We start from the raw sequence: 24,061 nt of genomic DNA, 5'->3' as shown, positions 1-24,061 counted from the left end.
GGATCATGAAACTCCAGAGGGAGTAGTTAGATCCATCTAGCTTGTCCTCTTGGGTGAGCACACCAAATACATCTGTAGCATTCTGTGCCATGTCAACAAAATATATCTGCAAGCAAACCAAGCACCAATGTGCACTGCCAGGCAACCAAATGTCCTGTGCAAATGTATGCCTGCAAACCAAAGCAAGTGTAAACCTACACCAAATTGTTCAATTACACACAATGTGTATACATACGCGACAAATCACAGCTGTAATGTCCAATTACATGCTCCAATCTGAAAATCCCCAATTTTTATGCACTCCAATCGCTTCAATGTGCATCTACTTGGCCAATTTTCACAAAAGCCCCAAATTTCTGCAAATGAAAGAGGTTTAATTTGCTGATTTTGACCTCAATTTTGAAAACCCCTAAATTGCAGGCAAAGCAACATGCCCAATTTTTTCAATTTATCCTGAAATTGAGAAATCTCCCAAATTGCACCTGCAACTTTCCTTTGAATCTGACTTGCACAGAAGTGTTTGCAAAATCTGCATATGACCTGCACTGAAATGGCTGCAAATTTTGTATTTGGGTTTGACCAAAAATGTGTACTAGGAATACCTTGTAGTTGCAGAGTGTAAATGATGTTAGGCGGGGAGCACACAGGCGAGTAGAGCTGACGGTGGGAGCCGGTGGAGCTGGGAACTCAACGAGAAGAAGCACTTAGAGCTGCAGGCGGGTGCATGTACATGGTAGCCACATGGAGGCGTGCAGAGTGCGCCGGAGCTGCAGGTGTCGAGGGCGCACACAGCTGACGAGGCAAGCGGAGGCAGGGCGGTGCCAGGGGCCCAGCGGCGGCGAAATACAGGACGGGCGGGCCAGGCGGAGGCGCGCTGAGGAGCTGGCGGAGGCGGAGACCCGCCCACTATCGCAGCTGGCCGGGCTGGGCGGTGGCGGGCTTCTGTGTAGTGATTGTGCCCGCTAGGCTGGGCGGTGGCGGCGAGCAGAGGACCGGAAGCGGCGGAGCTGGGCGGAGGCGGCGACGAAAACCAGTGAATGTCCCAGAGCTCAAAAATGGACGGAATTTCGCCGGGTTTGCTGCAGATTCTCCACAGGCAGAATTCCAGGGCCAGCTCCCAGCTCTCAGCTCTGATACCAATTGTTGGGTGTTGGACTCACACACTCACACACACAAACCTGCACATTAGGGTTAGGTGCAGGATAGAGAAGCTCACACAGAAATGAGAGAGAAAGAGAGAGAGCCAAAAAAGTGGTATCCACAAAATGCAAGTCAACCCTTGCATGTGTGCCACATCCATATAATATAGAAGTACAAAATGTCCTTTCACACTTGATGTCCAAGGGGAAAAACCACATGGGAAAAAGTGCCCTTGGTTAAGTCCTGTTCACACATAGCACTACCATAAGTAAGCATATGCCTACAAATCTGCTCTATCCTGTTGTAGATCTCCTGAATAAGGCTGTTTGGAATCCTAGAGCTCACATGCTTGTCGTGCTTCCAAGGGTCTTCTAGGGGCAGAATAACCGAGGCGTGATCTGAAAAAGAAGTGCCTGTCAAGATACCAATCATGCCCCGACGGCCGCAAGCCCACTCATAAACGTAAAACCTATCAAGCCTAGAGTGGTTGTCACCATTTGGCCACCCAATTGGTCCACCCATGCTTTCTCATCATGTATGTACATTGGACTCGTGTCCATGGTAGTTGTATATGCCGGGGATTGATGCCACTCATGTGATACTATGGACTTGGCTTTCCGTTGGGACTTGTGCCTCCGTGTACATGCCCGGAAATGCTTGGTGGATTGGTGTTCCATTGGGTTTGGTACCTCGTGTACTTGCCTGGAACACGTCTATTTTGGTATAGTCTCATGAACGGGGATTGTCCATACCAATGCTGCATTGCATAGCATCTTTATGTGCTTGCTTGCAATTGAAATTGCATGCTGTTTTCATGCTTGCTTGACTAATGTGTAGTTCCGAGTAAGGGGACGCCTGCCCGCGAACCGTGCGTGTGAAACTGTCTGCTGACATGGTTATGTGGCATGTGACAGGTGGTAAGTATTGGTCATAAACCTAGCCTTAAGAGTTAGCACTAATTTATAAGTAAGTGTGTACACACTTCATTAAGTTTTGGGCGACCAAAACTCACTTATAAATTATGACCAGCCCGGTATTCACACTGATGTCCTGAGGTGGACATAACCCAATGTCCACCGCCCAGACCTTATCCCCTTTGTACAAAGGGAGTAACCAACCATGTGTCCACTCTAGCTTGCTCCACAAAGGACCTACCTGCCACCTACATTGGAAAACTCACCACCTCACTCCTCCTCCTCTCTCTAGAGATTGGCGCCTCCTTCATGAGGGCTGTTGGGTTGCATTTTCTGCACATTCTCCTTCCCAACTCCATTTCCAAGCTTGCTAAGGTGATTTTCAAGCTTCCAAGAGTGTTTCCGGATGCTAATCACTCTCCTACACACTCCCAATGACTGAAATTCAGCAAAACAGCTCTCTTTATTGCTGTAATTTCTGGTCTTTTTGCTACAAACCCTAATTTCAGCCCTCTTTTCTCAAGTTGATCCATAGGGGAAGCTTTCCCAGGGTTCCCTTCATCCTCTTGAAGACTTTTGTAGCGAAGAAAGGCGACAAATCGAGGACTTCCATCGTGAAGACTTCTGCTGTCATCGACTCTACTTGCTATTGGTAAGCTTTTATGCTTAAATATGGGAGCAAGTAGCAGGAGGGAGGAACCGGAATACAAGATCACATACCCTCTGTAGTGTTCTCTTGTCCTACGTGCTCTCTTGTCATCGACTCTACTTGCTATTGGTAAGCTTTTATGCTTAAATATGGGAGCAAGTAGCAGGAGGGAGGAACCGGAATACAAGATCACATACCCTCTGTAGTGTTCTCTTGTCCTACGTGCTCTCTTGCAGATTGTTGCTACCATGTGTTGGTGGAACAATACAGAGTAGATGGTAGGGAACATGGGCACTTGAGAGGGTAATGTGGATTGTAAGTCTTCATCGACAACCACTTGTTTGCAATACTGTATTCATATGCATTGATATGGAAATCTGGTTAGAAATGCCTATGGCACTATGTACTTGATTCTCCCAAGATCAATATACTTTATTTGAGGGAGGGGTCGGCCGTTCCGGCTCATTGTGTGTCTCTTGTCAATTCAACAATTTACTTCTTGTATTTGAGCAAGTGTCCATCAATTCTTAGTGTATTTAAGTGTATTGATTAGCATTGTGTTCTACCAAGTTACAGGTTGGGGCCAGTGCTGCTCCTATCTGATCTCTAGAAACTGAGGCTCCAAGGGCTGCGCCCAAACTCTGGAAGATGCGAAGGGTCATGTTTCCTAAGTACTAGTATCAGCTCCTCCTAGGCATAGTACTTTGCTCTTGAGACTGTGGTCGTACCTCCTCCAAGTTTGTCCTCTGTTGCCTCCTCTATCATGTTGAAGTCACCACCCATGCACCAAAAGTCAACCTGGGGAAGGGCTTGCTAAACTGTGCTCCAAAAGAGGGCTCTACCTACAGCGGCATTCAGGGCATAAACATTGATATCCTCTCCAATCAAAATGGTGACCCACAGTGCTCGTCTCGGGACAATGACTCCTAAGCTTGTCACGGTTGGCAAAAGCTGCTCACTGACAGACATGCAAACTCGTCCCTGAAGGACTGAAGGATGGAGACCAAAAAGTATGACTCCTGCCTGGTAAAATCTTCCCACATCAACGGGTACGTCCCTCTGAGAGGTGATGCTCCGGAAGGAAAAGAATGTCAATAGGTCCCCCCACTAGAGCTCTCTGAGCTCTCCTCTAAGGACGCCTCGTCTGTGGAAGCACTGAGCCCCCCCTAAACCCTGTATATTCCATGAAATCTCTGTGTGAGGCGGAATTGGCAGAAATGCCCTCCACTCCAAGAGTCTTATGTGAGAGTTTAGACAGGAAATAATCACAATCCGTCTTGCGGCAAAGGCACACCTAGGCGCGGATCTTGTCCTCCATGTGATGCACTCTTTTCGAGTGCGAGAGTATGCGTACTCTGGACTCCATTGATCACAATGGAGGTACCTGTAAGAGGGGGGGAGAGGTACTGCGACAGAAGTATGCATGAACACAAATAGTAGCAGCTCCAGGCTGGAGGCCACCATCTCCCCATCTTGGTCTCTCTGGGCTGAGCCTCCAAGCTCCATCCTAGCCAATGGCCATAGATGGGTGAGTACGTTGGTGATGCGAAGATCGTGAAGATCATGAGATAGCTCAACTGCCTGACCCTGGATGGCGGTAGTCACCGACTTTGAGTCCCACTCGTCCCTGGGGCTACACTCAAAGGAAAATAGAAAATCATCGTGCCATTATTTGGCGTAGAGGGCATGGAATGGTAGAAAACCACACATGTCCGAAGAGGCGTTACTGTGAAACATATCTGTCCCTTCTGCTCGAAGACAACGAAAGAAACTATAATCCACCGGCTCCCTAAGATCCTGGGGAGCCCACCTAGGGACTCTGGCGGGAGAGCCCTCACCGGGGAGGCGATGATGGTCATCTCAACTGGCTCAGAGAAACGGTGAATCAATTGGCGAACGAAACTCGCTGGCTGCCTCCCCTTCGAGTCGGGGCCTGAGGGGGGCGATGGGAGTGCTCTGGAGAGGCGGAGGGAAGGGGGAGGGCGGGCTTTGATGTAGAGAACGGGGCTGAAGAAACTGTTGTGGGTAAAGACGGGGGCGAGGAAGGAGGAGGAGGGGCAGGGGGAGGGGGAGGGGAAGGAGTAAAAAGAAGAAAAATCAAGCTTAGTGCCCACATTCTCAAAGAGGGCTCTCCAGAACAAGCTAGTAGTCCTTGGATCTCTATCTCCCACTATGATCTTTGGAAGTCCATGATGTTTGACAATTTAGGCCAAATATGTAGTAGCCATCTGTTTAGCCTCCATTGTCTTCTTCACTGGAACAAAGTGAGCCATTTTACTGAATCTATCCACAATTGTCCAGATGGCATCATTCCCCTTTGAAGTCTTAGGCAATCCTGTGATGAAGTCCATGGCAATACTTTCCCATGGTTTTTCTGGAATAGGCAAAGGCTGTAATAAGCCTTGTGACCTACCTTGATCAAACTTCACCTTTTGGCATGTGATGCATTCACCAACAAATGCCTCAATGTCCTTCCTCATAGAAGGCCAATAGAAATATCTTTCTAACATCTCTGTGGTAGGAAGAATACCCCTATGTCCAGCAAAAGGAGGTGCATGGCATCCCTCCATGACCCTTTGCCTTAATTCCTTTACATGCAAAGCTGATACTTCATTATTAAGAAACCTTCCCTTATTGAGAAAGGTGTCTTAATGTTTCCTAGTTGTAAACAGTGCCATACCTGGGTAAAATCTGCATCTGTAGCATATAAATCACACATTACCTTGAAGTCGGTGTGATATCTCATAGTGATAGCACCAACTTTAGGTCTTCTAGACAAAGCATCAGCCACCAAGTTGTCTTTGCCCTTCATGCTCTCCATTGTGAAGTGAAACATGGATAAGAAGTTTTTCCATCTCATCTGCATAGGTGACAACTTCTTATGGGTAAGAAAGTACTTCAAACTTTGGTGATCAGTCTTGACCACAAAAGTAGTCCCCAAGATATAATGCTTCCAAATGGTCAAGGCATGCATGGACCACTGCAAGCAATTCCTTTTGATAGGTGGAGTAGTTCTTCTCACCTTCATGTAACTTCCGACTTTCATAGGCAACCCGTCTTCCCTCTTGCATTAAAACAACACCTATGCCTACATCTGAAGCATCACAATGTACCACAAAATCTTTATTTAAATCTGGTAGATGCAAAACAATATGTTTGCTGGATTCTTCTTTCAGCCTTTTGAAGGCTCTCTCTGAGTCCAGCTAAAAACAGCTCTCTTCTTGCATAAGTCATTCAAAGGTGTAGCAATGTGTGCAAAATAGCGTGCACATACCGCCGATAGTATGAGCAAAGTCCAAGGAAGCTTCTCACTTCATGGACATCTTTCGGAGTTGGCCACTCCACAATGGCCTTGACTTTGGCCGGATCCATCATCCGTACACCTGCTCGGATGATGTCCCAAGTACTTGATTTCTTGCAAAAAGAACTCTTCTTTGGATTTATGTGCAATTTATGCGCTCTTAACTCTTGAAATACTCCAGTTAAATGCTTCTTATGTTCCTCTTCATTTTGTGAAAAGACAATAATGTCATCAAAGAAAGTTCCACAAAATCTTCTATGTTGGCCAAAAATTCGATCCATCGTTCGGTTGAAGATAGCCGGTGCATTGGTTAGACGAAAGGACATGACCAAGAATTCATAGAGGCCAAAAGTGGTACGGAATGCTGTCTTGGAGATATCCTCTAGTGCAATTCGAACTTGATGATACCCACTCTTCAAATCAACCCGACTGAAAACTGAAGCTCCACTTAGTGTGTCCAAGATATCATCGATTCTTGGAATAGGGAATCTATTCTTTATGGTAACCTTATTGACGGCTCGATAATCCACACACATGCGGAAAGAACCATCCTTCTTTTGTACTAGCAAAACTGGCCGAGCAGTAAGGAGAGTGACTAGGTCGGACCATGCCCTTCTCTAGCAACGCATTCACTTGATTCACGATCCCCTCTCGTTGTGAAGCCCTCACACAGTAAGGGGCTTGATTTGGAATTGAGCTTCCCGGAATGATATCTATCTTATAATCTTCAGGTCTCTCAGGTGAGAGTTCTCCTAGAATCGACTCACTAAAACAATCATTGAATTGCTTCAAAAAGTTGATATGCCCAACATTTACATTATCTTTAGATTTACTTTCTTGTGCAAAGACTAAATAACTGCAAATGGAACTTTTCATTGCCTTCTTAATTTGTACATGACCCACAAGAGGAATGGACTTTCCTCGAGCTCCTACTTCTAATACATTATTCTTTCCTTTATGAGTGATCTTGTGTTTGTCTTCATCTTGATCGTAGAGAGGTACAGCTTTGACCTTATGCATCCAAGGCATGCCAAGCATCACATCACACCCTTGAGTAGGACCTATGAGAAAGTCTACATGGTCCAAGTAACTTCCTATGAAAATCCTCAAAGGATGCTTCACAAGAACAACTTGTGCTTCTTGTCCAAAAAGTGTGTCAGCAATAGTGAACATACCTTTGTCTTCTTCCATTAGACCAATAGCACGGGCTACTTCTTCAGAGATGAAGTTATGAGTAGACCCAGAGTCAATCATAACAACCACAGGCTGGTTTCTCAGCTTACCAAATGCTTTCCATGGTTGCCTTTCTTTGGTAGATTCGGGAGCTTGCACATCAGCGATGCTACCAACCTTCGGCTTCGATGTCTATTTTTATTCGGTCCTTCTTTTTGCACTCCCATGCCATGTGTCCACATTGGAAGCATCTTCCTTCTTTGATGCATTGCTCTAGCTCTTCCTTAGTCAGCTTCTTGAAGATTGGATTAGGCTTTTTGGCTTGATCTTTGAGATTGGATGATTTGGAGGCTAGGTAACGGCCAAGGCTTCTTTTCTTGCTTCTCTTGGTTCTTCGCCTTCTTTGGGTGCGGCTCCTCCGAAGAAGACCCCTTCCTCTTCACCATCCACTTCATGTCACGAGCTGAATATGTACGGGCAGCAGGTACAGTACATATTCAAGCAACAAGTACTGTACGGGCAGCAGGTACAGTAGGTACTGTTGGTACAGCTGATACAGTTGGTACAGATTCAGGCAGGTGCAGCTACAGGCAGCAACAAGTCAGGTACAGCAGGCGGGTACAGCCAGGTACAGTTGATTTAGCACGTGGGAAAACCAACAGCAGCAGGTATAGTGCAAGTACCATAGGCGGGCAGCAACTGGGAGGCGGGTACAGAACTGAATTCAGCCTTTTGGGGAGAGAGGTGATGGAGAGAGAGAGTAGCCAACAGGCGATGGAGTGAAAAAACAACCAGCCACACACGTGGGAAAAAGTACTAAAAAATGTTTCATGCAAAGCCTTTATCAAAGGTTATTATACCTTAATACCCATTTAATACTATGGGCACCCACACTAGAAAATGTCCAGTCCTTTTAAATGTGTGTGAACACATTGCCTTATAAATATTAAGGTTGGCTATAACTTATAGATTTTTACATTTTGAAAAGGGAAAAATGATAATACTTACCACCTGTTCACACGCCACACCACCGAGTCAACAAACAACACTCCACGGTACACTGGGGGCGTCCTCGTCCAGTGTACTGGCACGGCATAACAGGTAGACACACGCAAACAAGTCATGCAAAAACAAATTTATGCATGCAGGCATAAATGCATGTGCACATATAATGGACGAAATCTCCCTTTCATGAAACTTGTACAAGAAGTTCCTGTCAAGCACAAAACTTGCGCGACAGAAATATAAAAATATGTCCTGGTCTTCCTATGGAGTGACAGTCCCATAGGTAAGACACCATCTTGGCCATACATGGGTGGCACCAACAGGCTCCCGTCCATACAGCACGAAGCAAATCACACACGGGTGGCACGAAACTGGTTCCCGTCCATGTGACACAGCACTGGTCACACATGGGTGGCACTAATCTGGCTCTGGTCCATGTGACACCAAAAGACTGGCCCTTTCACATGGGACATTGGCTTGGCCCCATGTGAACATGGCACAAATCTTGCTGCTCTATGGAGTGCTAGTCCCATAGAAGTGGCACCAGAAATGGAGATGGACCAAATGGTGACAGCTTCCGCATTCAATGTAGACTCCATGCAATTCTATAAAGTGTCTCTGAGGGACACATGCATAAGGGGCTGTAGGAGAGGATTCAAACCTCCCTCAAACTTGCGGATGGCTTCGCTATCACTGATGTCAATGTATTGAGCAGCTTTAAGATAAACATCCCAAAACCAATTAATGTACTTTTGCACATTATCTCCTTGTTGATCCAACTTGTCCCACTCTATGTACACCTTCTTGAAGTCCGTGGGCAAAAATTGAGCTTTGAACATCTCCTTGAACTCCTCCCAAGTTTTTCGATTGAGGTTCGTGGTAACTAGCAACTTCTTTGAGATGTATAGCTACCTGATGGAGTTTTGATTCTTCAGAATAATTACAATTTTTAAAGGCCAAATTAAACTCCCTGATGAAAGCTAAGATCTTTGTCATGTCACTGTCCTTCCCATCATAATATGGTAATTTCACACTTCTATCTCCTAGCTTACAAGTCTCTTGCTTCTCCTTGTCCTTGATGTCTGGTATAGCCGCATTTTTTACCATCATTGGTGACTCCGCTCTGGTGGTAGACTAGAGGAAGCTAGGATGCATGGTTCCAAGAAAACCGCTTGCCCAGATGAATCCGGACCAACGACTCCCTTCTCATGAAGATATTCCTTTGCAAACACCAAAGGATCACCTAACTTTGACTTCTTCACATAATCTTCAAAATGAGATGGCCTTCCTTGATACCACCGCTTGCACATCCGGATCGGTTAATAAGTCCTCCATTTCTTTGAGTCGACGAAGGAACATCACTTCACCATTGGCATGAGAAGTATACCGTGTGCCTTCTCCATGGCTTATAGACCTTGAGGATTGAGGCCCTTCATCATGTACTCTAGTTGCTCTGTCAACATCACCAACTCTTCTTCTTGAAGATGAAACTTCTACGGAGTCACTGAAATGAGCCAGTGATCTTGAAATCTATCTGTGGTTAGACTTCTTCTTAGCAACAAAAGGCCTGTTCCTAGGGATTGTCTTCAACTACCAACAAGGTAAGGAAGATAACACCCCTCTGATACCAATGAAACTTGCTACAGTTGCGTAACAAACTATTCATTGCTAATCACACTTAGCCAACTTTAATTACTCCTGAATTTTGAAGCAAACCACTCAGAATTTTCAACAATCACTTGAGAAAATAGATAGAAGAATGGACGAGAGAAAGTCAACATAGCATAGACCTGGATTACAATTAGTTGATTACAATCAGCATGGTTATACCATCAAAAAAGGCTGAAAACAAATGATTTGGAATCTCCTAATTTGTACGTGATGGCTTACCATACACACACAAGAGTTGGAGAAACTCACCCGTCCGTGTGCCACCCCAATGACCTTCCAATGGGTCACACAACCGGTTGTCTTCTCTTGTGTTTTGGATACACACAAGAGTGCAGTCCTTCGAAGAAGAATTCAGCTAGCTTTTCTTCAAGGGCTTTGAAACACTTTCTCGCATACACTTGGGCAACACCTCCAGCACGACGTGATGGTCTTCTCTTTGCAAAATAATCTCCACACTTGATAGAGTAGCTTTAGCCTCCTTGTCTTCTTGCTCTCAAGCTCTAAGTGTTGTTCCTCTCTCACACAAAATGATTATGAAGTTCTTGCCTCTCCTCTCATATCTGTATAATGAGGATAGCTAGCCTCTTTTAATAGTGGAGTTCTTTCCCCCTTTTCAAAAATAGAAAGAGATAGTCTAAAAGTGCATCTCCCTCTCAAAAATAGAAAGAGATGGTTTCTAAAAGTGCATCTCCTTTTTGAAAATAGGAAGAGATGGAATTAATGAGTGTGCATGAGAAACTTTCTTAATAGTTCTCTCCTCAAAATAGAAAGAGATGGTCTAATCTTCTTTTTTAAAATAAAAAGTCATGGTTCTTCACAAGTAACTTTTCCCCTTGAAGAAATAGAAAGAGATGCTGATAACTAAACTTCTAAAATGAGTTTGCATGTTCAGCTGAAGGGAAAGTTACTGAATTGGCGTGGGCGAGAAGATTCGTCACCACCACATCAGCTTTTTTTTTTCCCTTTTTTTAAAAACTTTGCAGGGTTTTTTACCGTTCTTATTTTGATTCTGATTCTGACCTTCATTTTCCCAAAAGATGAAGGGAAATCTCTTATATCAGATTTCGATCCTAAAAGTTAGCATATCTTTAAAATTTGTTGAAATTTAGGTAATAATAATACTTAACCTCCTGCAAAATACAAGTAGCTAGATCAACAACCAATAACATGAAGACATTTGATGCTTAAGGATGAATGCCTACGTGTTCACGCATTCCCAAAACAGAATTCGATGCAGGTTCATCAAGCAACTTAATGTGCATGTGCCCGTTCAATACACTTTGTATCCATCTATACTCTCCACCATAAAGGTAAGAGTGCATAGTCCATCATCTTTATAAAGCATGTCTAATCACACTTCTCCACTTAGGGACAAAAGTATGTCCATTCATGGGTTCCTCCGGAATAAGAACTCATGTCTAATCATGAAGCCTACTGTGCTAGGTTAGACAACATGTCCAAGTTATATTTATCTTCAAGACCCTTGATACAAGATTCCATGTACATGGTTAGGGTTTCTTACAAACACAGGTGGGTGACAAGCATGGTTCATAGGATTTAACCCTTAGCCTCTGGCTTAAGAGAGGTTTGCAGATGCGAATCTCTGGTTGGGTGGTGGTTTGCACCCCTCTTGGCCCCCCCCGTAGAAAAGAGACTTCTATTAAGCATGAAAAAGTTTACAAAAGGGAGATTTCAGATCAAGTAGGGGGGAAATCTCAACCAATCAGGTGCCTTGTGCTGCTAGCAAGGTCCCATATGAGAGAGTGAAAAGGATGCCATGATTCCATTCTCAAGAGTTGGCTACGTTTTCTCTTTGCAGGCCTCGAAGATTCTTGAATCCTGGTCCAAGTGGCCATGAGCGTGTGGATAATATCACACTAGATCCTGCAAATGCACTCTCTATCAGGCATCGGGCTCGTCCGACTAGGCATCTCACTATGGCAGATATCCAGGCCATCCGGCAGAGACCCATGCTAGAGCTCCTAGGATGATTACCACTCCAGCCATATACTGTTGTACTCACTGTCACTTTTGTACTTCCCCATATTCATGTATTCATGTATCCATGTACTCATGTACCCCATTTTGACTAGTAGCATTAGCTTCCCACTCTCCCTAGTTGCTGCTTCCGGATGCTCCCTACTGATGTATTGTAGGGCTAGATACTTACCTTCAGTTCTTTCTTTTCTTTTCCAGATAGTGTATCAGATGTCACATGGTTGTAACTTTGGTCTCATAGGTCACTTTGGCCTTTTGAAGACGTTAATATAACATTTCATTTCTCTCTCTCTCTTTCCACCCCCCCTCCCCCCTTGCCCCCCCGGGGGAGTTGTACTACTCACTCGTGTTTTGCGTTTAGGAGATCCGTGGGGTTGTAATAAGATGATTACGGACTCTTGGAGCCTCTGGTTATATGATGGGTGACCTATTAGATACTTGCACTGGGACCCCGGTGAGTGGGAGTGGAGGGATGCTTTTAGCCCCATGAAAAACATGCCCTTCTTCAGTTACACTGTGCAGAACGCTAAACACTTTGTCTTGGGACAAATTAAGAGAGTCCCTACTCTTAGACCCTCATTGGGAGGCTTATGGGATCCCCCTTGACATGCAGAGAGATTTTTGGCAGAGGTTGTGGCATTCATACAGGAAAACCAAGATTTCCTCTTTTATTTGGCTTTCTCCACATGGTAGCCTTGCCACCAACTAGTGGAGATCGGTTGTGCTAGCCCACCTTGTCCGAGATGTGCAAGAGCTTTAGAGATAGTCTACCATTGCTTATGGGAGTGTAGAGAGGCACAGAGGATGTGGATTGCAATAGCACACCTTTTGGAAGGATGAGGAGTAATCCCTACATTTGTTTTGGTCTTATTGCTTACGTTTAAAGGGAATGACAGAGGTATGGTCATGCGGGTTACCTAGGGAGTGGGTCGGCGGTGCCATCCTCAAGACATGCCAAAGTCAGGCTACATATCACCAGCACAATGCTTGGACACTAGCATCACAACCTAGCACATTTGGAAGGCTAGCAAGATGCACTGAGGCCATGGAGGGCGCTTTGGTTTATCGCAATGATGCTCTAAATCCTCCGGTGTAGGCACTGTCTCTGATGTTCGAGCCCTCGGGCGTTTGGATCTGCCCAACTGGATAGCTCTCTCAACTAGAGTCCCACCACGGGGTGCCCACTGCTGGGCTGTCGGCTGTGTGTCCTCCCGGGTAGTCCCTCTAAAGAAGTCAATAATCTGTCTCTGTGTGCACTCCCTCCCAGTCGGGCGTCTGCTCCTGATAATGGACTCTTTGAGCCTATGGATCTCCAAGAGATAAAAACCCAAGCATCGCTGATCACAATAGTCCATGACTCTAGCCAGTGGTCCAAATCCCTCTCTGAAAAGGCAATGGTAGCGCCCTCGAATCTGCTGTGCAGCGACAGATGTAGTGCTCCTCCGTCTCTGGCTCTATCCAACAAATCTGACAAATCCTATCCCCTGGAGGTATGCCTCTAAATCTGCCTGTCTCTATCTCTAACTCATGTGAAGAGGTGCGGATCTGCCCAATGGCGCACCTCAATCCATGAGACAGATGGGTATTCATGTAGCTCGGTCTAAGTATAAAGCCATCCTCAATGGTGCAGAGAAGATGGTCTCTATAGAAAGCCATCTTCGTCCCCAACTCCTGTGAGGGCTCTAGCCATGTCCTCCTAGTGTCCAACTGAATGAGGTCTTGTCTGATGACTCTACTAATCTTAGAATGTGTCAAGGTGAGAGAGGGTGCCTCCAGAGAGTACTGGAAGGGTGGAAGTCTATCTAAATTGAACCCATGGAGCTCAAACCAGGATGCTATCTGCGCATACCAACATGAAGTGTCTCCCTCCATGGCTAGCTGATGAGAGGACTCTAAAGCAAGTCGTGCATACCGGTGTCGGGGAAGCTCCCAGGTGCTATGAATGAAGGACCCTGATCTGGCAAGAGCCTCGACTACGATCGGTGGTGCTCCCATCTCGGCTTTGATAATCTCATGGGGTACCGAGGCCTTAGCCCGAATCATCCTCGAGATCATGGACACAAGTGGTCTCTCCATCGATCTCCATCCATCGTATGTGCGTCCTGATCGACTGTGACGATCTAGGCTAGGCCCCCAGATCTGTACTCCATATAGCATAGCCGATGTGACCAACGTGTCAAAAAGCCACAGCTTAGTGCGTGGCTCCTGAAACTGTACCTATGAGCACATCCTCTCTAGACCTCCTAGTGTTGCATATCCTCTAGTCAATCTGGCCTTTGTTGCCCCCCTCATGGAAAATGTGGGCCCAGCGAACACCACTCCAAGATATGTGTATGAGTCAACATACTCTACTGTCTCCTGCCCATATGTGAAAATAGGCGTTGATCTCCAGACCCATGAGCTGTAGTGTTAAACACCATAACCTTGGTCTTACCAAGGTTAACTGAGAGCCCACTCTCCTGTGCATAAGCATGTAAAGTATCCAAGTGCCTTGCCTCTGCATACCCTCTGGTGAGTCTGCTATAAGCACAATATCATCAGCGTATAAGAGCAGAGGTATCCAAGTGCCAGCTAACTCGGTTCCTCTGTCCCCTCGTGTCCCGATATAATCAGAGATCTCATCAATGTATAGTCCAAATAGAGTTGGAGAGAGCGGGCAGCCCTGTTTCACCCCTATAGTGGAGTGTACTGGCTGGGAGAGACCCTCTGAAGTCCGCACCTGCCCAACTACTGTCTCATAAAGTGCCATAATACCCCAAATGAGCTCACATGGAACCCCCAAGTCTTGTAGCCTGCGCATCAGTCTAGCTCTGGGCACTGTGTCAAAGGCCTTGCGTAAGTCCACAAAGCCACAGTAGATCCTCCTCCCATGTGCTCTGCCCTCCTCAATGATAGCCCTGAGGGTAAAGATATGATCCAAAGTAGAGAATCTCCTCCTGAAACCGCTTGTCCCTGAGCTCGGACCCCTTGTCTCGAGATGCTTGTGCAATGCAAGCAGCTCACGGCAAGTGACTAGATGCAAGTAGAACGTGCCAAATGCATGGGGAGCAAACAACCAGAAGAGCATTTAAGGACCCTACAGCCCCCTCCCCCTCCTTCAAAACTACATTCACACAATATGAAACAACATGTTTTCTACACATCTAGTATCTACGATGTTTGACTCAAAACTTCTTGTGTCAATACTAAGAGGTATGGAATATAACTTATGGTACCATAAGCACTATACCATATAGGAGGTTCAATTATGAGTACCCAATCAATTTCATTTTACCAGGCACAATTGATGATTTCACCCCATAACGTAAGCTTCTGAAAAGGGATGTTTTCAAATCGAGCCCTACTTTTTAATCTTTAAAACAACTAGCAGGAAAAGGATAAATATAATTCTAATCTTTTCATAGGAAAGTAAATACCTTGATAACTTCAATCGGCTTCTGGTGGCGTTCAAACATGGCCAAAACATAAGAGACCAATCTCGATGGAATAGGCCATGAGCTCTTCAAAATATCATTCTTCCACACTGCCTCAGCCTCTTCTACACTCTTATGCATGTCTAATGCTTGCAATAGGAGCTCATAAGTCCGAAGTGTCTTTCCTTCTCCTTTACATAACATCCATTCCAAAACCTGGAAAAAAACATAAATTGGAATTCCTTCTAAGTCTCTCTTCCATTCCTCCCAACAAAATACAGACATTTCAGACAGTATCATCCAAGGCTCAAGCATTCCCTTACTAAGTATTCCTTGAGGATTATCAATAATCCTACCACGAAAAGATTCAAAAAGACAATCGAGCAAGAAATGTTTCTTAAAAAGGCTACCAGTAAGCAAACAACTTTAAAATTGTCACCATGTAGGGTTCAGCATACAGTAAGCATAGAGCATAACACAGTATAGGCCTTTGTTTTCATTAATTCAATTATGTGACACTTAACCCCAAGTGAGTTAGGAATATTACTATCGCTACCAATGCTTGTAAGTTGTCATGTGCATGCCTAGTCCAAATATACAGAGAGCTATGATCCATACATAGGGGCCTTATTTTATGTAGGAGAGCGCATACCACCTGGAAACACTCTTGGGAGCTTGGAAAACACACTAGCAAGCCTGGATATGGAGTTGGGAAGGAGAAAGTGCAAAAAATACAGCCAAACGACCTCATGAAGGGAGACGCCTACTGCTAGACAGAGAGTGAAGAGAGTGGTGATGAGATGTCCGCCCTGGGTGTCAGGCAAAGAGGACAAGTGACTTGTGGTTATGTTGATGTGGCTAAAAATAAGATAGGATGTAAAGTGTAGACAATAAAGCATCAAAAGTGTTCAGATAGGTGGGGGGTGAGAGAGCGGGGGAGGTATGTCTGACGCCTTAAAGAGATACTTGCCACAAAAGGGCATAGAGCCTTCAAGAGATACTTGCCACCCACAGGAGGGGTATGTCTGACGACTTTGTTCAGATAGGTGACTTGGGGGGGGGGGGGGGGAGGGGGTTGGGTCACCTTTTGGCCACCCAACTGGTCCACCTGGGCTTTCTCATTATGTATGTACATTGGACTGACGTCCAACCAGCCATGTGTCCATCCTGACTTGCCACGTGACACAAAGGGTATCGTCTCTACAATCCTCTCAGTCAAAGAATTTGTGTGAGTAGAGATGTTGAAAATGCGGTTCAACCCATGGCTGAATTCAGCAGACAGCTGCATATAGGCTCACATGACATGTTTGATGGACTACTCCCACTGGCTCTTGATAGTAGAACAAATCAGCCAGCAGTAGAGCATGATTTGCAGCCAAATGGACATCATGTGGAAAATCAGCCCAATGATAAGCCCAGTGCACATGATGATGTAGAGGACATTGTGAGGGAAGAGAGGACACTATTCCATATTTGCATGGGTTATTCTATAAAGGCAAAATCTGAGGTCTTCATGTGTTTTAAGCATAATCCCGCAATTGGATTCACGTGGACATATCTATACAGCACGTGCAAGACCTGGAGTGGAAAACTGGTCCCTTGTGAGCCCCAATCCGGGATGAGTCAACCAAGGTTCCACTCTTAGTGTCCAAGATCAGGTGTACAAGCCCGTACATGGTCTTAGTCAGGTTTGCAAGTGACGCACGTGAAGCAGTGCCAGTCCATACTGTGAGTCACCATTTGGAGTGATAACAGGTGTTCCAAGTGTTTGGTTTGTAGCCAGATACCATGCATCTGAGCCTTAGAGCATGTAGATGCATGTAGAAGAAGGGGAAGCCCTTTGGGCCACCCTAGAAAGGGTATTAGACCCTTGCCTATCAAGAGGTATCACTTGTGGGCCATCTTTAGGGGCCATGAAGGCCCATGGCCAATGCAATGCCCTACAGCCAGCATGGCTGGGCATGCTGTCGGCCAGCCCTAGGGGGGCCTGGAGAGCAAGGCAGCCAGCCCTATGGCTTGGGCAGTCCAGTCGGCCAGCCCCCCTTGTGGCTTGGCCAGACTGTGGGCTGCCCATGGGCAACCAGCCCAACAAGGTGGGCAGCCTTGTGCTGGCTGGACAGCATAGCAAAGGCGGCCAGATCAACCACCTCCTACCAAAAAGAAAAAAAACAGGTCGTGAGGGGATTTATGAACAAGCCGACCCCTTCATGAATCCAATGACCAGCTTCTATGAAGCCTGTAAAAGCATGGGCAAGAATCTCATTTGGGCATCTTACAATTCACAAGGGAGCCTCTTCCGATAACCCTTATGAGGGTTGCTACCACAACCGAGTTCACCACTCGAGTTGCAGATGCGAGCATTCGAGATTCGATTGACGGAAGACCATGCGGTAGCATCCCGTGTTGTCATACAAGAAGACGCCAGACGACGCGTGGAGCACGAAAGATTTCTTGCGGCTTTAGACGCAAGAGCAACACCAGCTTCTTCCTTGAGTCATCCTTGAACTTCAGTAAGTATAACGGTAAAAAAATTCAGCTATGTACTTGGGTTTCTGGCTGCAAGTACAGGTCACTTGGTTATGTTTCTTGGCATGGGAGTGATGCAAGCTCGCATGGCTGCGTGCTCATGGAGCAGATTGTTTTCTTCCTGCTAGAAAGGAACAGAGGGACCTACAGTTATGGGCATCTCTATGTTGCCAGATGTTTCATGAGGGAACAGGTAACTAGATGTATGCTGTTGTTGGCACTGTTGTTGAATGGTGCCATGAATGGTTCTGTATGGAAACAGGACAGAAGTTTCAAAGGGAAACAGGCCTAAGGGTTTCATGTGGAAACAGGTCGTAGGTTTCTCGAGGAAACATGTTTTAGGGTTTCTCCAAGAGATAGGTCACATGCAAGCAGAAGGTACAGGAATGGACACATGTTTGGTACAGCCTTGCTACTGATTGGGCAGGGGACAAGGAATCCATGACAGAGATGGATAGTACCCTTGGAAGGTAGAGAGGGTTGGTACAGGTGTGTCGACTGTATGGTATGTTGTGCTGTGATACGAGTTCTCTTTTGAGAGACAGTTTGGGAGTCTGTGTTGTGATGCAAAAGCACTGGATGTGTCAGGGTGTGATGCTGTTCATAGGGTGAGAGGCTGTGGATGGTTGTGGTAGCCCTGATCATAGGAGAAAGCTTCTGTATGTAGACTTAATGTGAGAGAGTCTTTCGATGTGAACAATGGCTGGACTTGTTTGTGGATGCCGAGTGGATATGAAGCCATGATGCAAGGTACTTGCAGGCTTCAGGAGTTCTACTATGACGGCTGAGTTCCCAGCCTTATTGTAATCAAAGCTCTTATAATCAATTAAAGAAATACCGCAAGGGGCGCCACTGCATTTTGGGGCCAATCGGTGTCCGTGTACTGTTTGCAGGAGCACTCTAGCTCCCCCTGTTTGTTTTCCTTTTCTAGGTCCTCAATGGCAGTGTTTGTTTCACCGCCCGTCAGGCCAGTTTCAAGGCGTCGCTGTCGGGGACATCGTTGACTTTCTCAAGGAGGCGAGCCCGTGGTTGTCACATCAAAAGCTTCAACATGAGGAAAGTGAAAAGGAAGGGCAGGAGAGAGTGCAGGATTGTGTGTCTTTGCCTGTATGAGGTGAAGAGCAAGAGTTGAAGATGAAGCTCAGGAGAAAAGACACCAAGGACAAGAAGTAGTCAGCCAGGAGAACAAGAAGCAGTTGAAGTGTCATGGTGCAAAACATTCGACAGTTTGTCACCGGTCGTATCTTCATAGAGGCTTCATGGGTTCGGAAGACAGTTTCTTTCTATGTTTAGCAGTGGTGATCTACTATGCTTCATCGAGGACTTGTGCTTACCACTTGGGTAGAGTGCAAGCAGCTTTTGGGTGCTTGAGGATGTATCAGATGAGGCTCAGACAGAAGCGGAGGAACTTGACGAGGTTCTTATTCCCGAGCAGATATTGACACATAAGGAAAGAAAGGTACATGGTAAAGTTTCCCGTTGCTATCCTGTGAAGTTCAAGAGCTGTTCCACTGATGGATGCGGAGTGGATGGAGGAGGGTGACTTAGTAGATTCACCTCAGGATTTGCAGCTTTATCTTGATGCCTTTGAGTTGGAGTCGACTCTTGTTACGGCTCATTCAGGTTCAGTAGAGCATAGGTCTGGAGCATTGCCTGATGCTCAAGAGGGGGGTAGCACCTCCGCTCCCTTGTTACAGACAGGCTCAGTTGTCATCTAGGAGTCGCTTGGTGACATCTTTGTATTCACCCGAAGGTACTGAGGCTGGCAGTACATCTGCTTATGGGACTTCTATGATATTGTGTACTAGTCACATGAGATGGTACAGTTGGGTATGGTTCATAGTCGGCCGCCCCTTGAACTATAACTGCAACTATGGATAACTCTATGGAGGGCATAAGTCTTGCGAGCAGTCCTAGAGTTGGTTTGGTTCATATATGGATTGAACTCTATTTGTGCATATATGCATACACTTTTTGTGGTATTATTGTATTCTGGTGCCATTGGATCCTGGTACCATTGAGAATACATTGGGTAATACTCTGGATTGTGTCGTGTGTTGCATGTATATTGGTATGATACATCAAGTGCTTTATTATGTTCATGGATGCACCACTGGGTGACTCCTGCGGGATGGCCATGAGACATATGTGGGAAGTACTTAGTGGATGTATTGTTTGGATGCATTGAGTGCTTTCATATGCTCAAGTTGTACCATCAGTCGTGGGTCCTACGGGATGCCCATGGGCGTAAGGCTTGCGAGCAGCCACTGTTACTTTAGAGTAGGTAGAGCATCTTGAGGAGCATATTGTTTGCGAATGCATATGTGTGTCATATGTAGAATGATGCATGGTTTTGTATTTGGCTAACACAGTTAACGTGTTTCCATTTGGTTTTAGACTTTTGCTGTAGGTTTCTGAAGAAACAAGCAAGAGTGGTTTGTCACTTTGATGTGACAGTGTGGCTTATTGTACAGGTTGATTGTATTATTTCCCAAATGCATTGGAGGGGCATTGTTTTTGCCATATGGAGCGTCTTTGCTCATGAGGCAAGACTGCCCAGACGGTGGCCAGTGCTTACGAGAAGTACCAAGCTCTCCATTACAAGTTCGAGAAGATTTTTCTTCGAGATAATCTCCCTCCCTAGCTCTCCCCATCTAGACCAGAGGACCACAAGATAGACCTCCTACGCTCGGATCCCTCAAGCATCCATACTGCATGTCCAAAACAATGGAAGCGGAGTTGGACTGCCAACTCCAATGGTTGTTGCAGGCTGGCTTCATACGCTCTAGTATGTCACCATTTGCCGCCCCAATCCTGTTTGTTAGGAAAAAGGATGGTTCTTCTTGATTGTGTGTGGATTATCGTGCACTCCATGAGTTGACTATAAAAAGCAAGTTCCCGATGCCTTGAATTGATTACATTTTAGGGAGGCTGAATGGAGCCAAGGTGTTCTCAAAATTAGATTTGAAAAGTGAGTACCACTAGGTTCGGATTGCTGAGGGGAACATCCCCAATACAATCTTTCGTGCAGAACGGGCCCACTATGAATTTGTGGTCATGCCTTTTGGCTTGACAAACGCCCCAACCACATTCAACTGCATGATGATGCAGATATTCAGGGACTTGATCGGCAAATATGGTGATCACCGATGCGAGTAACATTGCGATTGGAACTGTGTTACAACAGAATGACCATCTAGAAGCTTACATGTCTTGTAAGCTGCCACCCACTGCAGAAAAACATTACTCGGTCTATGATCGAGAACTCCTTGGAGTGATTCAGTCCCTGAAACATTGGAAGCATTTCCTTTATGGGCAAGATTTTGAGATTCGCACAGACCATCAGACAAGTCCATAGTGGAGTGACCGTCAGCACCGCTAGAGCCAAATTCTCTAGCATTTTGTTGGCATGATCGAGTACCTTCCAAGAAAGGCTAATCCAACGGCCGATGATTTGAGCAAGAAGGGAAGAGTGACTATGATTCAGACTACTAGACTAGGCCTTGTTGGTACATGACTAGATGATATGCAACACACATACACGGATTCCAAGAAATTCGGTACACAGTGGAAATAGCCATTGGACGACACAGGACCATGCCACTTTTTGATACAGGACGGTTGGCTTTTCTACAAAGGCCGCCTTTGTGTCATGAAGTCGTTCAAGGCAGCTCTTCTCCATGACGTCCATGATGCTATCACTGGTGGTCAGAGGGGCATGAACTCGACTCTGGAGAAATTAGAGCGGCATTTTATTGGCCAGGAATGAGACGAGATGTAACAATATGAGATTTGTTAGAAAATAAAAGCGTCTCATTGGAAAAAAGCAGGGTTGCTTCAACCATTGCCTATTCCTGAGGGACCCTTCCAAGATATATCTATGGATTTTGTGACAAATTTGCCTCCCAATCTGAGTAAGCTTAACACGCTATGTTTGACTATTGTTGATAGATTTAGAAAATTTTTTATGCTTATTCCTTGCAGGGCCAATCTGACCGCCGAGGAAGTTGCCCACTTGTTCATTCGGCATTGGCACCCGATTGGTTCCTAGGACCATAGTGTCAGACCTTGATGTCAAGTTTATAAGTCATTTTTGGAAGGCATTGTTTGACAACTTTGGTACTAAATTTAACTTTCCCAGTGCATCTCACCCACAAACGGACAACCAGACGGAGATTCACAATCAATTGGCCTTTGACATGCTGAAATTTTATGTCCACGATCAACAAGATAAGTGGGAATCTTATTTGCCTTTAGTACAAGCAGTTTTGAATGATTCGTTTTCTTCAGTTATTGGCAGGACTCCTTATGACGCAGCGTTCAGAAGACCATTCCAGTCGCTATTGACCAAAACCTTGTCTTTAGTTTGTGAAGCGAACTAATTGACAGAGTCTTACTGGGAAATCTTGGAATCAATCAAAGACAGGTTGGCTAAAGCGCCGGAGGCCTACACTCGACAGGCCAATAAAGATAGAAGGGATGTGAAATTCTCAGAAGGAGATTGGGTATATCTTTGGATAATGAAGCACTGGCTAAAATAGGTGGACAAGCGATGCCCAAATTTATCTTTCAAAAGCTTCGGACCATTTCCTACCTAGAGAAAGATCAACGAGGTGTCAATGAAGTTGAAGTTACCTTCAAGCTGGACTATGCACGATGTGTTTTATGTCAGTTGGAACTTGGCTCAAACCATATACAGGTGCAATCTCTTCAGAGATTAAAGACGAAGAGAAACCAAAAATTATTGACGAAGCTGAAGTGATGGTTCTCGAGCAGATCCTTCTGCACCACTTCAAGCACGGTTCCAACCGAAGGCAAAGACAGTTCTTCAGGAAGTTTCAAGATCAAGGGACACACGAAGCGGTTTGACTTGACAAAGAATTTTTCGACGCCTATCCCGCTTTATTGATGGATTGTCTAGAGGCTATGCAGCTTCCGTCAAGTTAAGCAGAAGAGGATGTCACGAGCATCCTGCACTTGGATGCCACGTGGACATATTTGAACAACAGGAGAAGGACCTGGAGTGGAAAACTAATCCCTTGTGAGCCCCAGTCCAGGATCAGTCAGCCAAGGTTCCACTCTAAGCCTCCAAGGTCAGGTGTACAAGTCCCGTACATGGTCTTGGTCAGGTGTGCAAGTCCCACACATGAAGCAATGCCAGTCCATACTGTAAGTCACCCTTTGGAATGATGACACGCGTTCCAGGTGTTTGGTTTGTAGCCAGATACCAAGAATCTGAGTCTTAGAGCATGTAGATGTATGTAGAAGAAGGGGCAGCCCTTTGGGCAACCCTAGAAAGGGTATTAGACCCCTGCCTATAAAAAGGTATCAATTGTGGTCCATCTTTAGGGGCCATGGAGGCCCATGGCCAATGTCCTACAGCCAGCATGGCTGGGCATGCTGTCCGCCAGCCCTAGGGGGGCCTGGACAGCAAGGCGGCCAGCCCATGTGGCTTGGCCAGCCTGTCAGCCAGCCCTATGGCTCAGTCTCGTCAGCCAGCCCTTGTGGGCTAGTTTATGGGCAGCCAGCCCAACAAGGTGGGTAGCCTTGCGCTGGCTGCACAGCATAGCAAAGGCAACCAGATCATGGTGTACAAAGGCGCCTACCAAAAAGGCATAAAACAGGTCGTGAGGGGATTTAGGAACAGGCCGACGCCTTCATGAATCCACCAATCAGCTTCTATGAGGCCTATAAAAGCATGGGCAAGAATCTCATTGCATCTTACAATTCATAAGGGGCTGCAGAATTCCAGGTGTCAAGACAGTCAAGGGGAACTCTAAAGCCAAGGTGAAGGTGGAAGGTCAAAAGTAAGAAGATTTACAGATTTGCATCATCCTAATAAAGCAAATGCACCACCCGTGCTGGGGACCCTACATAGGGTATTCGGGACCCAATACTATGTCCGACTCACTTTCTATCTTTCTCTCTCTATTTCTGCACATATCTCTCTATCTTGTGTGTTATCTTCATCACGAAAGATTGCTGAATTCTCTCCATTGAAGAACAATTCTATTCGTCAAGCTTCCGCATGTTTCACTTTGCTCTCCCTGATGTCACCCACAAATATGCACATTGTGGCCTTATCATCAAATGTGCATCTCATCTGTTGAGGCACATGTGCATATGCAAGACAGCAATTGTCACCAGCCTAGACATTTCCCAGTATGAAAGGGGTCTGGTGGACTCCAAGACATCTAAATATTCGGAAAGAACAAGCTTTGGGAATGGGGGATTATCCTAAAATACAAAGGATCACACTCCTAAAATTTAG

At 45.7% G+C, this 24,061-nt stretch overlaps 1 protein-coding gene across 4 annotated transcripts in view; it reads right to left on the bottom strand.

The window, feature by feature from the left end:
• Nucleotides 1-24,061, bottom strand: part of LOC147640514 (pentatricopeptide repeat-containing protein At4g18975, chloroplastic-like) — a 142,819-nt gene that overhangs the window by 23,531 nt on the left and 95,227 nt on the right. For all 4 annotated transcript variants that reach the window (XM_086781468.1, XM_086781476.1, XM_086781484.1 and 1 more), the window contains exon 5: nucleotides 15,268-15,480. In XM_086781468.1, coding sequence (XP_086637594.1) covers nucleotides 15,268-15,480 — 213 coding nt within the window. The remainder of the gene's footprint in view (nucleotides 1-15,267; nucleotides 15,481-24,061) is intronic.

This window comes from Cibotium barometz, chromosome 3, assembly GCF_041138505.1.
Source record: "Cibotium barometz isolate CiBa-2024 chromosome 3, ASM4113850v1, whole genome shotgun sequence".
Lineage (NCBI taxonomy): Eukaryota > Viridiplantae > Streptophyta > Polypodiopsida > Cyatheales > Cibotiaceae > Cibotium > Cibotium barometz.
The sequence above is the reverse complement of the archived record's forward strand: the minus strand, read 5'-3'. Positions and strand labels throughout refer to the sequence as shown.